The sequence below is a fragment of the Drosophila innubila genome (assembly GCF_004354385.1).
Source record: "Drosophila innubila isolate TH190305 chromosome 2L unlocalized genomic scaffold, UK_Dinn_1.0 4_B_2L, whole genome shotgun sequence".
Lineage (NCBI taxonomy): Eukaryota > Metazoa > Arthropoda > Insecta > Diptera > Drosophilidae > Drosophila > Drosophila innubila.
Genome location: NW_022995372.1, coordinates 2,086,156 through 2,099,941, shown reverse-complemented (window position 1 = coordinate 2,099,941; position 13,786 = coordinate 2,086,156). Strand labels below are relative to the sequence as shown.

The 13,786-nt window shown below is 33.8% G+C and overlaps 5 protein-coding genes across 7 annotated transcripts in view; 1 reads left to right on the top strand and 4 right to left on the bottom strand.

Annotated features, from left to right (window-relative positions):
* Positions 1-719: 719 nt before the first annotated feature.
* On the bottom strand, positions 720-3,054 carry LOC117780306 (putative nuclease HARBI1). 2 transcript variants are annotated; one of them, XM_034616770.1, is made up of 4 exons: positions 2,822-3,053; positions 2,469-2,632; positions 2,127-2,397; positions 720-1,497 (listed from the first exon to the last, which is right to left on the bottom strand). In XM_034616770.1, the coding sequence occupies exons 1-4, from the start codon at positions 2,945-2,947 to the stop codon at positions 862-864; spliced, it is 1,197 nt and encodes a 398-aa protein (XP_034472661.1). In that variant the 5' UTR covers positions 2,948-3,053; the 3' UTR covers positions 720-861. The 2 variants fall into 2 exon arrangements, with proteins under 2 accessions (XP_034472661.1, XP_034472663.1); XM_034616772.1 differs by lacking the exon at positions 720-1,497 and adding an exon at positions 1,985-2,058 and having other exon boundaries at positions 2,822-3,054.
* A 251-nt stretch (positions 3,055-3,305) lies between these two features.
* On the bottom strand, positions 3,306-4,368 carry LOC117780279 (thioredoxin domain-containing protein). The gene has a single exon (XM_034616736.1). It carries the CDS (start codon positions 4,304-4,306, stop codon positions 3,395-3,397), a length of 912 nt encoding a protein of 303 aa, XP_034472627.1. The 5' UTR covers positions 4,307-4,368; the 3' UTR covers positions 3,306-3,394.
* Positions 4,369-4,521: 153 nt separating this feature from the next.
* Positions 4,522-6,166, bottom strand: LOC117780445 (caspase-like). 2 transcript variants are annotated; one of them, XR_004617080.1, is made up of 3 exons: positions 5,551-6,166; positions 4,755-5,209; positions 4,522-4,679 (listed from the first exon to the last, which is right to left on the bottom strand). XR_004617080.1 is itself a non-coding variant. In XM_034616983.1 (2 exons), exons 1-2 carry the CDS (start codon positions 6,064-6,066, stop codon positions 4,835-4,837), a joined length of 891 nt encoding a protein of 296 aa, XP_034472874.1. In that variant the 5' UTR covers positions 6,067-6,166; the 3' UTR covers positions 4,522-4,834. The 2 variants fall into 2 exon arrangements, 1 of the variants encoding a protein (XP_034472874.1); XM_034616983.1 differs by having other exon boundaries at positions 4,522-5,209.
* Positions 6,167-6,531: 365 nt separating this feature from the next.
* LOC117780495 (fibrinogen C domain-containing protein 1-like) lies at positions 6,532-7,433 on the bottom strand. The gene is made up of 2 exons (XM_034617052.1): positions 6,785-7,433; positions 6,532-6,727 (listed from the first exon to the last, which is right to left on the bottom strand). The coding sequence occupies exons 1-2, from the start codon at positions 7,423-7,425 to the stop codon at positions 6,610-6,612; spliced, it is 759 nt and encodes a 252-aa protein (XP_034472943.1). The 5' UTR covers positions 7,426-7,433; the 3' UTR covers positions 6,532-6,609.
* Positions 7,434-9,868: 2,435 nt separating this feature from the next.
* LOC117781569 (neural cell adhesion molecule 2) overlaps positions 9,869-13,786 on the top strand; it is a 106,132-nt gene continuing 102,214 nt past the window's right edge. The window contains 1 exon segment of the mRNA XM_034618339.1: positions 9,869-9,916. Within this exon segment, the coding sequence (XP_034474230.1) occupies positions 9,874-9,916 (43 nt within the window). The 5' untranslated portion in view covers positions 9,869-9,873.

The following is a 13,786-nucleotide window of genomic DNA, read 5'->3' as shown; positions in this document are numbered from 1 at the left end:
TTTTCAACATTTTTAGATAGAATTTTTAAATATTTTTGCAGAGTTTTTGTTAGATTTTTTTGATTTTTTGACATTTTTGTTTGTTTTTTTTTTGGAATTAAATTTTCTAACTTCTCTTCCCGAGGGCTGACGAACTTCAAACCTTAAATAATATATTTACCTTAATTTTGTCTAGTTTCGAATTTTAAATTTTCACCAAATTATTAAGTATTGAGATTTTTGCAACTTAAAATATTCAATTATTATCAGCGATGAGCGACAACAGGGCTGGCTGATATATCGATTGATGCTGCGATGCTATATTTTTGGGCGATATTTTCATCTGACAATATTAATATCGATACAATTAAGCGATATTTTATCTGCTGTTTTTGCCGTTGCCGCCAGTTTTGTTTCTTCGTGAAAACATGCAGCAAAATTATATTATGACAAAATTGATAACACTACATCCAAGCGCAAAATAGTAAGCATTAGTATAAATACATCAAATTTGGAGTGAAAACACGGCAAATTTATAAATGCGACCAGATATTTATATCATCGATAATATCGAGATTTTTTTTTCAAATTAAATTATATAATTTTAATTAATTTATTTTAAATATTAAGCATCATATCATACTAATAATGTTTAAATAAATTCCAAGACTTACAATGGATATGTAAGAAATAAATAGAATAGAAAACGTATCTACTAAGATAATAATATTCGTTTAATATAATTTCTGTGACTCCCCCATTTTACTGGGTACCGTTATTTTTTGTACATTTAACAGGGCTGTCTATAGATACTTATCAATAAAACGATTTTACTCAACTTTTAAAAAAATTCAAATCTAACACATTTGAAAAATGGGATATTTATTGTTCTTCGTTTTGGTTATCAAATACTTCTTCATATTGCCCTGGTATAGATCCAGTTGGAGAGTTGACGTATTCCAACAGAGTGTTTCGTACATACTCGGCATCCTCCTCCTCACACTGAACCGAGCAGGTCGGAAGGTCGGCGAATGCTGTCTCGGTTACAACCTCTTGGGGAAAATACAAATCCGCGGAAGTTGTACGCATCATGAAATTGTGGAGGGAACAACAGGCGGAGACAATTTTCTGTGCTCTGTCCGGCTTCCACAGCTCGGTGCGTTGCATGGCCATCCACCTGTAGCAGAGAATTCCAAACGTGTACTCCGTAAAGCGGCGAGCTCGTCCAAGACGATAATTGAAAATTCGTTGAGTTGTTGTCACAGCTTCGTCTACGTACGGTGTTATCAGTCGGGTATACAAAGGGAATGCTTCACTCCCGGCCATAAAGTACGGCGTCGGTACTGCATTCAGCGACCTGTCCTCCGGAAACTCCAGCCGATCCATTAATATAGCTTCCCCGAGCTTTGTATTCGAGAAAGCATTTATGTCTCCCTCGCTTCCGTACTCACCTACGTCAATGTATGTGAACCGATAGGAAGCGTCGCATACCGCCAAAAGTACAATCGAGTTGAAACCCTAAAATTAGAGGCAAAAAGTTATTGTCAGGCACTGTAGCAGTTATAATTTTAACAATCAATGTTCAAATAAAAAAATGTTAATTTGATAAAAAAAAATAATTTAAATTCTTTTATATCTAAACATAACAAATTGAATATAACAATAAAATTTCAATTTTTATTTTAAAATTAAAGCCAAAAAAGGTATTCTAAATAAAAATTTAAACTTTATTGTTATTTCACAAAATTAAAATAAAAGTTATTTTTATATTTTTATAATTCGAGCTATTCCAATTTTTATTCAATCAAAGCCTTAATGTAAATAATTTATCCTATAAGCCTTTTACAAAAGGTATTATTATATGAATTGAAATATATAATTGAATTGAATGAAAATATACAAATTTTAGCTGAAAGCAAGTTTAATAAAGCTCTAATTCTGTAATTTTTAAATAAAAATTGAAAATGTATTATTTTTTTAAAATAAAATCCAAATTTAATAATTTCGCATCTTAAATATTTATCACACAAGCTTTTATCATAAATATATAATGGTTGGGTTTGTGCTACCTGCAGAAAACTATATTTAGAAAAAGGAATGAAAATGTTAAGCAAATTTTTTAATTTATGAAATAATTATGCACTTACTTTGTAATTGAAGAACGCTTTGTGACTATTGGGTGGATCTTTTATAGGAACATGTCTGCCATCAATGGCTCCAATGCAGTTTGGCAAGTCACATTCTGCCTCAAATTCTGCGGCCCACTTTAACATATTTTGTTTGGTCCATCTTGGAAATTCGCCGGACAGTGCGGAGCAAATAGCATTACACACCAGGTCAACAGTCTTGCCCATATGTTGTTTGCTTATACCATATGATGAGGCAATGTGTTGTTGCAGAGTTCCGGAGGCAAGCATTCTAATTAAAAGAAAAAGAAACGATTTAAAATGTATTTTGATAAATTGTAGTACCTATAAAAATAAACTCACTCAATGACAGTCGCTAATTTGGCTTTAAGTGGTATCGCATCCGGACGCATGTTTCTTTTCGGGATCATGAAGGGTTCCACCAAACTGAAGAGATAATTAAAGTTGGCAGCAGTCATGTGAAAGTTTTCAAAAAACTCGCTTGGAGTTTTTGTCATATTTTCAAACTGCCAAATATTCACAGGTTAGTAAATTGTATAGTTGTAAATTATGTAAAATAATTACATAAAATTAAAATGAAATTGTATTTGATAATTAAGTGCACTATGCAGCCTGCATTAACAATATTCTGATACCTTTGTTAGTTTAGTATTTAAAAATGGATAAATGTGGATCCACTGTAGATGAATACTTACGGCGCTTACAAATCGTCCCTGGTTGCGTTTTTCACACGAATATGGTCTTTGCACTCGTTTGCGTTTCTTTGCATCTTTCTCTTCCTTTTCCTCTTCACTCTGCTTTCTTTTTAAACTTTCCTCCATTTTCACTTTGTTATTTTTTTTTAAATAAATATGAAGTTCTTTAATTTTGTTTGTAAACAACACATAGCTAACGCAATAGGGATGTGAATAAAAATTATTTTCTTATCGATATAATTATTTGTGCGATATAGAGCGGTTTTTAGCCTGGCTATAGTATCGATATTGTTGTACGATATTTTTATTTGTCCGCCACACTTCGTCTGGGTCAATCATGTTTGAAAGTAAGTATTATCAAAACATATAACCCTGGCTAGATTCTAATATCGATACAATTCGCTTGTTCAATTAACGATACACAGCTTGCTTCCTTATCATTAAAACAATTGGCTTACTTATAAAATTTAATTTATTCAACGTGTAGTTTTATAAACATTTTTATTAAAAAACATAAGACATTCACAGTTACAATTTTGTTCCTCTTTAAGATTTGCCAAGGTCAAACTTTAATTACTTATTTTTTTTTGTTTTAGGTGACTTTTGGGATGACTTTAAAATAGATCTGAGTATTAAAATCAGGATAATGAATGTAAAAGTACCGACAAATGCCAAGGGCAGTATGCCATAGCTATTGATGTATTCCAAAATCTGTTTCACAGATATTTCATCCATTAAACCGGAGAGTGGAGGCACAATTTCCGGATGCGTATTCTTTGAATAACCGCCCTCGGCAAAGTCTATAAATGATGTTACAGTATAATCCTTTACGGTGTAACGATATAGTTTGCCTTGACGCAGTAAGATAAAGGCAGGAGTCTCCTGTACGTGAAAACGCTTTGCCGTAGAGACTCCGGCTGCTAATGCATTGACTCTCGCCACGTTTATTTTGCGTTTCAGTTTGCCGGCAACGGATTCCCAGACGGCAAAAAGACGCTGACAGAGCACACATTCGGCGGAATTGAAGAAAATGAACCAATCTCCGGTTGTGGCTCCCGTGGATGCCTGTGTCAAATGCTCGAAGTTATCATCGGACAGCTCCTTCACTGCCGGCTCTCGGTTGTCACTAAAAAAGTGAAGAATTTCCTCCGCATTGAGATCTCCGTGATAGAGTATTGGAATTCCGCGTCGGAAATACAACAATGCTGGCTCTCGACTCGGATCGTAAATATGTATTAAATTGCTATCGTATGCCTGCACAACGGAGACACCCAGCGTCTGTTTAAGCTCCTCCTGGACATTGGCAAGAATCTCTTCATATTCCACGCACTCGGCACAGTTTCCTAGTTTTGTAAACAATGCAACCACGTCACCTTCGCCGGTTAACATGTGTATCAGGTCCGAATCGTCCACGCGTTCCACGTTGGAGCTGCGGACCGCAATTATCCCCATTAAAAGGGTTAACAGAATCTTATAAATATACATTTTAAGCCAATAAAAGATAAAATGCACTTGTTGCCGACGTTGCGAAGTAAATAAAATATGCTAGCGATGGAATTCGAGTCACGATAGCTACTATCGATACTTTAGAATTGAACTTGTGCATTAATTTGATATTTATTTAAACGATATTTTAAATTTGAACTCAAGTTTTGATAGTTATTCATTTAAACGATATCGATATAAAAGCAACATAAATTTATTAGCAGATAGTTATTATTATAAAAACTGTATTTATAATTTATATATAACATGCAAGTTATAAAAAATAGGTAAAATAATTGTGGAATAATTAATCACAGTGTGATCGGCAAATTTGCGTTACAGTCGGTCATAGAAACGACGGAATTGCTCATCTCTAAGTAAGCGTTATAATTACAATTGCTGGCAATATTTGTAAAATTAAGGTAGTTGAAACCACAGTAAGCACTGTAGATATCGCTTAAATGAAAGCAAATTAATATAGGTAAAAGTATATGTTTGATCACATAATGAATGATTTGTCCTTCCATTCTATTTAGAAGTCCTTCGTTTCTGGTCAGCAAATCGCAGGATGCGAGTCAGTGTGGACATAGTGCAGGTAATTTGCTTGTGTCCCTCATCGTAAGTCTCAAAATCAACGGCCACGCGCTGAGCGACGAATGTTAGGAGCATGAGGAGATCGAGACTTTTAGCACTCTTCGACAGCTCTTCGCAAAGACTCTTGATGAACCAGCTGCCCCGCTCGGAGTCGCTCCAGGAGCAGTATTCGGGTATGCTGCTGAAGGCAACCAAGAAGTCAGCATAGAGGGGTATTTTATAGTTACTGGCCGAGTCGCCGTCCGTTTGTGTTTCTCCCTTGTGTTGCAAGCGGAATCCAGGATCTCGAAGTAGTTTCGCTTGAGTGGCCTGCAAGATTGTTGATAAAAAATTTATATATATCGATAGATATTTTTCACGATAATATATTTTGAAGCTATATTTTCTATGCTACATCGACATCGATTTTTTAGACAGCATTTATTAGGGCTAAAAAGTAAATATTCATTTAATTTAAATTAAATAAATCTGTATGCGTACGCGTACTTGTTGAAAATATTAAAAATCGATTGATCTTCAGCTCTATTGGAAGAGATATAGAAATGTGATATTGTTGCAAAATAGAATCGAAATATTAGCGAAAAAAATATTTATTAAAATCGATATATTAACGATGTTCAATTTTGAAAAATATGAGAACCCCTACTTACCTGGACGAAAAATATTTTGGGCTTCCCCGCCAGCGTGGGGCATTTGTCCGGTGTAAAGGCGCTCCAGATGTCATCAACTTTGTAGCACTTGTCCTTGGCCCACACCATATCGCTTTCGCCTTGCGTGAGTATCGCCACCAGGATGCAATCGTGATCCGTGTGATCCTTTCCGGCGGCCTTCGCGATCTTTTTTCTCACTTCCTCGTAGGACAGGTCTTTGTACGGTTTTACTTCAAAATCCAATTGATCAAGAACCTTTTTTAAGTTTTCGTAATCCACATTTGCTTCTGACCTTGGCTCCAATTTGTCAAAGCTCTCATGACTGAAGATCAGGGCCGATCCGCGGTACTTGTGGCTCATTTTGTACTCCGGATCATCGCGACGAGTAACCATGCGGGCAACAATTTCCCGATTTCCTTTGGCATCGCATTTCCGCGGAATGCCGAAACAGTTGCCATCAGTTAATGATAAACCCCTCACCTCATCCGCCAATTTTTTACTTTTTTCCTCGGCCATTGTTCGATTTATTTAGATAAAATTCACAATTTGCTATGATTCAGATGAAGTTATAAATATTATTATTTTTTAGCAACATTTCTCAGACGCGGCGATCTAACGACTGCGTCGACTGTGCGTCATGGTGAAATGATAAGATGGCAGCGTTGCCACCTCGATATTTTCGCGCGCTTATAAATTTGTTAGTTATCGATGGGATGTGATGGCAATGTAGTCTACATTGCGATACTCTATCATTTTTATTCAAGAAATTATTTGTAACAAATATAAAATAAATTTTGTGTTTCCATTTCTATTAAAAAGGCTAACATTCACTTTTATTTTAAGAATTAAAAATATGAATTACATAGCAAGTTTTATTTTTTAATTGAAATTCTTTAAAATTCCATATCTATTAAAAAAGCTAATTGTAACTTTTATTTTAAGAATTAAAAATATGAATTACATAACAAGTTTTATTTTTTATTGAAATTCTTTAAAAAAATATTAAAATAAAATTAATTCAATGATGGGACGGCGTTTGATGTTGTAGAGGCATGAAGTTTATTTTCTTGGCCGTATCATCATAACGGCTTTCTTCAGGGAGTGACTCCATCCCCGAAAATGATACCAATTGATTCCTTTACCATATGTATTGTCACCATATTTTCCTGTCAAGTCACTGAAAAGATACCAGTGTATAAAAAAATAAATAAAAATAAATTGAATTCCATCATACCTGTCGTGACAATGATTGAACCACCAGGCGCCAGTGCGAGTTTCGGCGCAGTTAACCCCATCCCAACGATCGTTATCCCGATCGAATGTAGAAAATTGCATACCATGGTGAATTCGCAATGAATCACCAGCAGTTCCATTGGCTTTGCCCAGAGTGTGTAGGACATATTTGTCTTCCTCATTGCCGATTGCAAATCTTTCGTAAAACTCGTATCCTTCGTCTCCTTCGGAATCTTCGAGGACTACAAGCAATTCCTGACTTGCTTCTGCAGTTAGTGCATGTATTTTATCTAATCCCAAAAAGAACTCTCCATCCAGTTCTCCGAATCCGTTTTTATAAGCATTCCAGTTTCTATAAAAGTCCTCACTTCCATCTAATCGCCTTAAGATGATTGTCCAACCTCCACCGCGAGTCTCTGCATCGCATACTACTCTAAAGGGATGTTCGCTGTATCTGGGAATGAGTATATGATAGATCCCATCAGTTTTGGAACTGGCAGTTGCTTCGGTACAATCACGTCGGTAAGCCATGGACCGAAGCGCAATGGTCTCATTGTCCTTGGTAATCGAATCAGAACCGGAAACTATTTGTATTATATAAGAATTTATTGATAATACTATGCAAATTATTTTAAACAACATTTTTACGGCTGTAACTAGCTGAAAACTAAATGAAGATTAAACTGAGAGACTTCTTTTATACCCTTAGCTCATTAAAAATAAGAAAGAAGGGTGTAATGAGTTTGTGCAATTGTGTGCAACAGTCAGAAGAAGTATCGTAGTTCCGATGTGCCCAAAAATTTAACATGATCGTATAATAAACTTGAAAGTCATTTATTTAAAATGGGAGGAATGTTGGATTAACATTATATAAACTTGGTTTTAAATTTACAGAATGAGTACAGGGTCTGTCACGGTCGGTTATACTCGACTATAGCTTCTCCCAACCATATTGAATTGGTCATACTCGAGAGTATAACGCATTATGTAACAAACATGTTAAATATACCGACATGACGCGTTACGTCAATAATACTGTAATTTTGTTAGTTTCAAGAAAAGTAAAGCTTTTAAAATTTGAATGTGGCATTCTCCGGGTTTGATTACAAATTCAAGCTTACCTCTGAAGAACTTCTAAAAAAAATGGTTAACTATTTTTCATTTTTTTTATAACGTTTTGAAAATAAACAAAAATGTTAAAAAAAAAACTTTAGTTTGCTATGTATTTTGTAGTGGGCAAGTTTACATTGTCCAGATTTGTGAAAAAAAAATTGAATAGGAATTCTCGAACACTGAAGAAGCATTAATAACAAAACTTGTAAATTAAAATATTTCAAGAAACTTTATTGAAAAACATATTCCAAAAGTAGCAAAATCCCTACAAGTTAAAGACCGAACAAATATATATTTAATTCCCTTGAAATGGCAAACTTGATAATAAAAAAACAAAAATAAAATTATTGTATGTAACTAAGAATGTGTTTCAATAAAGTAATGATGCAGTTTAATATCAAGGACCTAAAATAAGATGCGGAACAAGTAACTGAAGTCCTTTAAGTCCTTGATCTAACGTGAAGGCAAATAATAAAAAAATAATAATAATATAGAAGGAAAGCGATGATTCATTTGTTTTTAATTACAAAGTTTTTGACGTAACGCGTAACGAAATTGATCTCAGTACAAATAACAAAAAAGTTACACAAATATTATATAGTACAGGAAGCTACAGTAAAGTGAAACCTACTGTGTGAGACCCGGTACTAATAAGTATAAAGTTTTTGAAAAATTAAATAAAAATTTGATAAATAGATCGTTTAAAAGCTCAAATTATGAATTGTTTCTTTCTAATTCGTTAAAACCGAACGCTTTCTGTATGCTTGTAAACATTGGTTTAGTTCCAAGCTAAGCATATAAGATATGTGCTATAACTTTATGACAGTTTTATAGCGTTAAAAAGCCAAGTGTTGTCACGAAACTTGGTGTCGTAAAGAAAATGTGGTGAAAACCAAAACAATTAGCCATAAAAGCTGTGCTAAAAGTGGTATATGTATAGCAACTGCATCTAAAAAGTGTTATAATTAGAAAAGCTTTAAGGGGTTGTTGTAAAAGCTATACATGCTTTTCGAATTTTCGACCCCGCTGCGATTTTAGTTGCCGCAACAAGTGCTCTGAATTACCCCTTGCTTAGCAACATGTTGGTAGCAAAAAGCAGAGAGCGCGCCATTTAAAATTTACTGCAGCTGATAAGAAATTTGTTTGCGGTGAATTGGATATTATAACTTTAGCCTAATTATTTGGTTTTTGTTTGCGTTATGGAAATTTTTAAATTAATTGCAGACTTGGCAACATTCTTATCAATTTGATTGTTTGACATTTGTAGATAGGTTTGCTGCAATTATTTATATATAGTACTTATTATTTTGATAGTATAATATTTGTTAATAAGTAATTTGCGAATTTTTACATTAATGAAGAATATGACGACATTCTTATCAATTTGCTAGTTTGACTCTTGTTGATAAGCGCATAGTGTGTGTTGCTGGCAACATTTGACATCGTCAGAATGTTGCGCTACACATGCGCATTAGCCGGCAACAAATTGAAAGAAAGCCGACCGCTCAGTTCGGCAAGCGAAGATAAATCGAATGAAAAAAAATCAAATTCAGTGATAAAGTGAAATTCGTGCGCGTTGGTTGGTTTACACTTCGTGTAAGCTCCAAGCTCAGATTCCGATTCCGGCTCCGGCTCCGGCTCTCGCGACACTCACAAACGCTCTCACTCCTTCGCACTCTCGCTCTCTTTCTCTCAGACTCTCGCTCTCTCGTTCGCTCTCAGTAAGCGCGTCGTGTCGTGTCGTCACATTTGCCTGCCGATCGGCGTCTTCTCAAAACAACAACAACAATAAATACAACAACTAAGCGAAAGAAATAATAAATACAATTTGCGTGTTTGCGAATTTGCGAATTTGTAAAATTAATAAATTAAAATTTAATATATAACTATAACATATAAAAATATATATAAATCTAAATACATATTTTATATAAAATAAAAATATTATTCATTAAGTTGACCTAAACAGTGAATGCAATGCGGCTAATTGGATTTATTCTAAGTTTGGCTGCCTTAACAGGTGAGTGATTTTTTGGTAATACAGTAAACACGCGATAATGTAAACCTTAAAAAAAAGAATACAAATTTTTTTTTATAAATATGCCAAACTCATAAGTGTTGTTTCACCATAAATTATATATAATGTTTAGGATTAAAGCTAAGCAGCTTGAAATTAAAAAAAAAAATTAAAATTCCCAAAAAAAAAAATTTCTGTTATTACGCAATTTTGGGTGTCTGCGTTAGACTTAGGCCACAAAATTATCAGTCAAAATTATTTATATATTAAATAACTAAAATTATTTCACTTTTTTTTTTTGGATTTAATAATCAGTTAAGAATTACAGTGGAAATATAAAAATACCAAATGCTTACTTTTTTGAAAGGTAAATGTGTACATTTTTTATATTGTCAGAACACTTTCTTGACTAACTGCATTTATTATTGTCAACTGTTTTGTTTTTGTACTTAGTTCTTGTTTTTGCCACTATGTTACGTATATTCATCAATATGTTTTGTGCTGTGCTTCGTTTGGCTAATATAAAATCGATGGCACATTGTTGCATCTTTTGTTACCGTTTTTTTCCGGGCGAAATCAATGAATCGAGCTAAGTATTTAATTTTAAGCCTTGAATCATCTGGGAAACAAGTTATGCCCAGGAAATAGTACTGGAACCGTTAACTAAAACTTACTGTTTCATTTTTAGTACTGGAATCGCAGCCGATTTTAATGCTAAGGATGGAAAATTTAAAATCTCAAGTTTTCACTTTTATTCAACTCCTCATATAGCAATTAGTGTAAAACAACACTTAAAAGTTGATTCTGAGACATTTAATTTTCTTGTAAAAAATCATGTCAAATTGGACAAAAATTTGGACTTGTAAAGTAGCTAGGTCAATAGTTTGACAAACTTCAAACTTTCATAACTTTAACAAAACTCGACAGATTTTCAAGCGGAATGCCATTTTGTTCATGGTTTGGCATTTTTAATAATTCTGCATTCAAATTTTATTTAATTCGTTCAAAAAAATAATTCCCTTCTAGCTCTAGGTATTGATTTCGATGCTAAGGGTCCCCCCTTTGGAATTTTGAAAATAAAAAATTTGAAAAATTGAAAATTGTAAATCTCAGAGCATTTGAATATGTTTCACTATTTATTTTTTGTACCTGTACGTTCCTGTACTGATACCGAAATATTAGTTTCTGAACAAAACGAAATTAGAACCAATATTTTTTTCGGCTTATTTCCCTCTTCACGCCATTTTTTCGGACACTTTTTCAACACATTGCAACACTGGGCGCAAACAGAGTCACTTCAATCTGCATGTTCCACATTTATGTGGTGCACTGCGTTTTAATTTTTTGCTTTTCCTTCTCTCTTTTTCTCCCTCACCACTTTATCCAAGACAGCCCAGTTTATATTTAATTTAAACAATTGAGTTTCTTTGGTGGGTATAACTATTTCTTTGTAGGCTTGGCAACTCACAATTGATTAACATTTAATACACAAGGATCAATGAAAAACATAAATTTTTTGATGAAATTAAATAATATTAGCAAGTTTTTATATGATTGTGGGAGCATATGATAAGAAATTTCTAACTATCATAAATAATTATTGCTAAAAAGATTACGAAAATATTATAAGTTAATTTTTAAAGTTAGAAGATTAGATGTTACTTTAAAATGTTTTTGAGTTTTTTTATTCTAAAAAAAACTTAATGTATTATCGCTGTATTTTCTTAAACTTCTTGCACTACATTTGTTTTAAATAAATTGCAGTTGATTAATTTTGTATGTGAGGGTATCTGGAATTGGTGAGGTGCTTTTTTTCGTTCGGCTTTCTTTAGAATTGAGTTTGTTGTGTCGCTTGTGGCATCCTTCGCTTTATTTTTTTTTGACTTGGCTTGCCCCATTTGCGGTTTTGTTTAATTACGCATATCACTGTGCCGCAGCCAAGCTGCCCCCATGTTGCATGCTCCCCTCACACTCCCGCACTTACTGGCCCAGTTTGTGGTCTTCTCTAACTGACAAGTCCCAAGTTGCAGTTGCAGTTGCAGTTCTACAGTTCTGCAGTTCTAGAGTCTTGTCAACAACAGCGTCGTCCACTTCCGGTTCAACTTGTCTGCGGTTGCACGGGCTTTTCGCCTTGCTAGGATTGTCAAGTGGACAGTAGTGGACAGGACAGTGGGACAACTTAACAACAGGAAGGGGAAAGGGAAATTGAAGGGGAAGGCATTGAGTAAGCTTCTAAACCAAACGCCTTGTTAATTGCTTGGCTTTTGTGGCCGCACTTGGCATTGGATTGTGTCCATTATATCGCTCTACAACACTTCAATTCTCTCTCTCTCTCTCTCTCTCTCTCTCCCTTTAACATTCACTCTTAGAGATGTGTATTGCTAAGGTAAGACATCATCATTGTATCGATATTTATGATATGAACTTTTTTATTACTATTATATTATTATTTGTACAATGCATCGATTTTTAAAACGATATATCAAGAAATATTCCCATATTTCTAAGTCCCAAATAAATTTAGCCAAAGTAAGCACATCTTTATCCTATTTTTAAAGATCTTCAATATTAAACGATCCTATTTCGGAAACCATCTTTAAAACCACCTTCTAGCTAGCTACAAAATAAAGTTTTGTTAGTTTTTTTAAAGACTAATATTTATCCCGTTTTTCTTTCAATTATTTTTTTTATGTAATTGCATTTGTATTTTCCTTTACAAATATATTTATTTTTTGTCAAAATTTATATATATTTTTTTATATAAGTAATTTTTAAGACTTTTTACTGTCGGGTCTTTCGCTTTTGGCTATACTTTTCGGAAGTAAATATCTTTCAACAATTTTTATTTAATTTTGGCAAAACTTTGCGAAATAAATTTACCTATAGTTGGTGAATTTAAGTCCAATATAGTAAAAAGCTATAGTTTGTTAATATTTAACCTAAAAGCAACTTGGAAAAATATGTTTTATTAAAAGCTGTAGAATTTTAAGTGCAAACCGAAACAGGTCATAATGTATTTTTATATGTTACTGATTAATAGCGATATGATATTCTATATAATATTTTGACCAATGTTGGCATCGACATTTCTTTGCCTATACCCATCCCTAACAACTGTCCTCTCTTTCTCCCTCTCTCTCTCTCTCTCTCTCTCTCTCTCTGTCTGCATTAAGACACTTTAGCAGAAATCTTCTCCAGCTCCAATTTCCGCATGCATTTAACATATTTGTGCCGTAAATCGCTGAAATTAGATTCTAGAATAGACTAGAATAAATTATGAATACGGTTTGCTGGCTGCGAGCTAATGAACCAAAGTGCAAAACAGCCAACACTCGACACACACTTTGTGCGAAACAGCTGGTCCCATTACTTTTGTCCAGCACTGTATTTGTGTCGGCTTCTCTGTGTCGCTGCCTCTAATTGAGGGAAAGGTCAGCATCGCATCGATTTAACTAAAGAGAGCATCGTCGAGGGCTCACATAATAAAAACAAAACGTAACAGAGAATAAGGTAGTTAGAGAAGAGTGCGACTAGCAAACACCCTGTAAACAAACAATTCAAATAATGTCAAATAAAGTTAATGATAAAAAATATGTCAATTAACTTAAAACTAAGAGCTGAAAAGGAGACAAATTCTTCAACTAATATACTCTTTAAGTTGAGATAACAGGGTATTTATTGCAAGCAACAAATGTTGGGTTAAAACCATTGATTGGGTTTAGTAATTGTTAAGTAGGTATATAAACTTTTACTGCCTACTTACATGCCCTAAAGACTCATTTACAGGGTATTCTTTAGAGACAAGTGTTGCTAAGATGCAGTATATTAGCAGTTAGACGAATGTGTGAGAATTTATTTTTTTTTTTTTTTAGT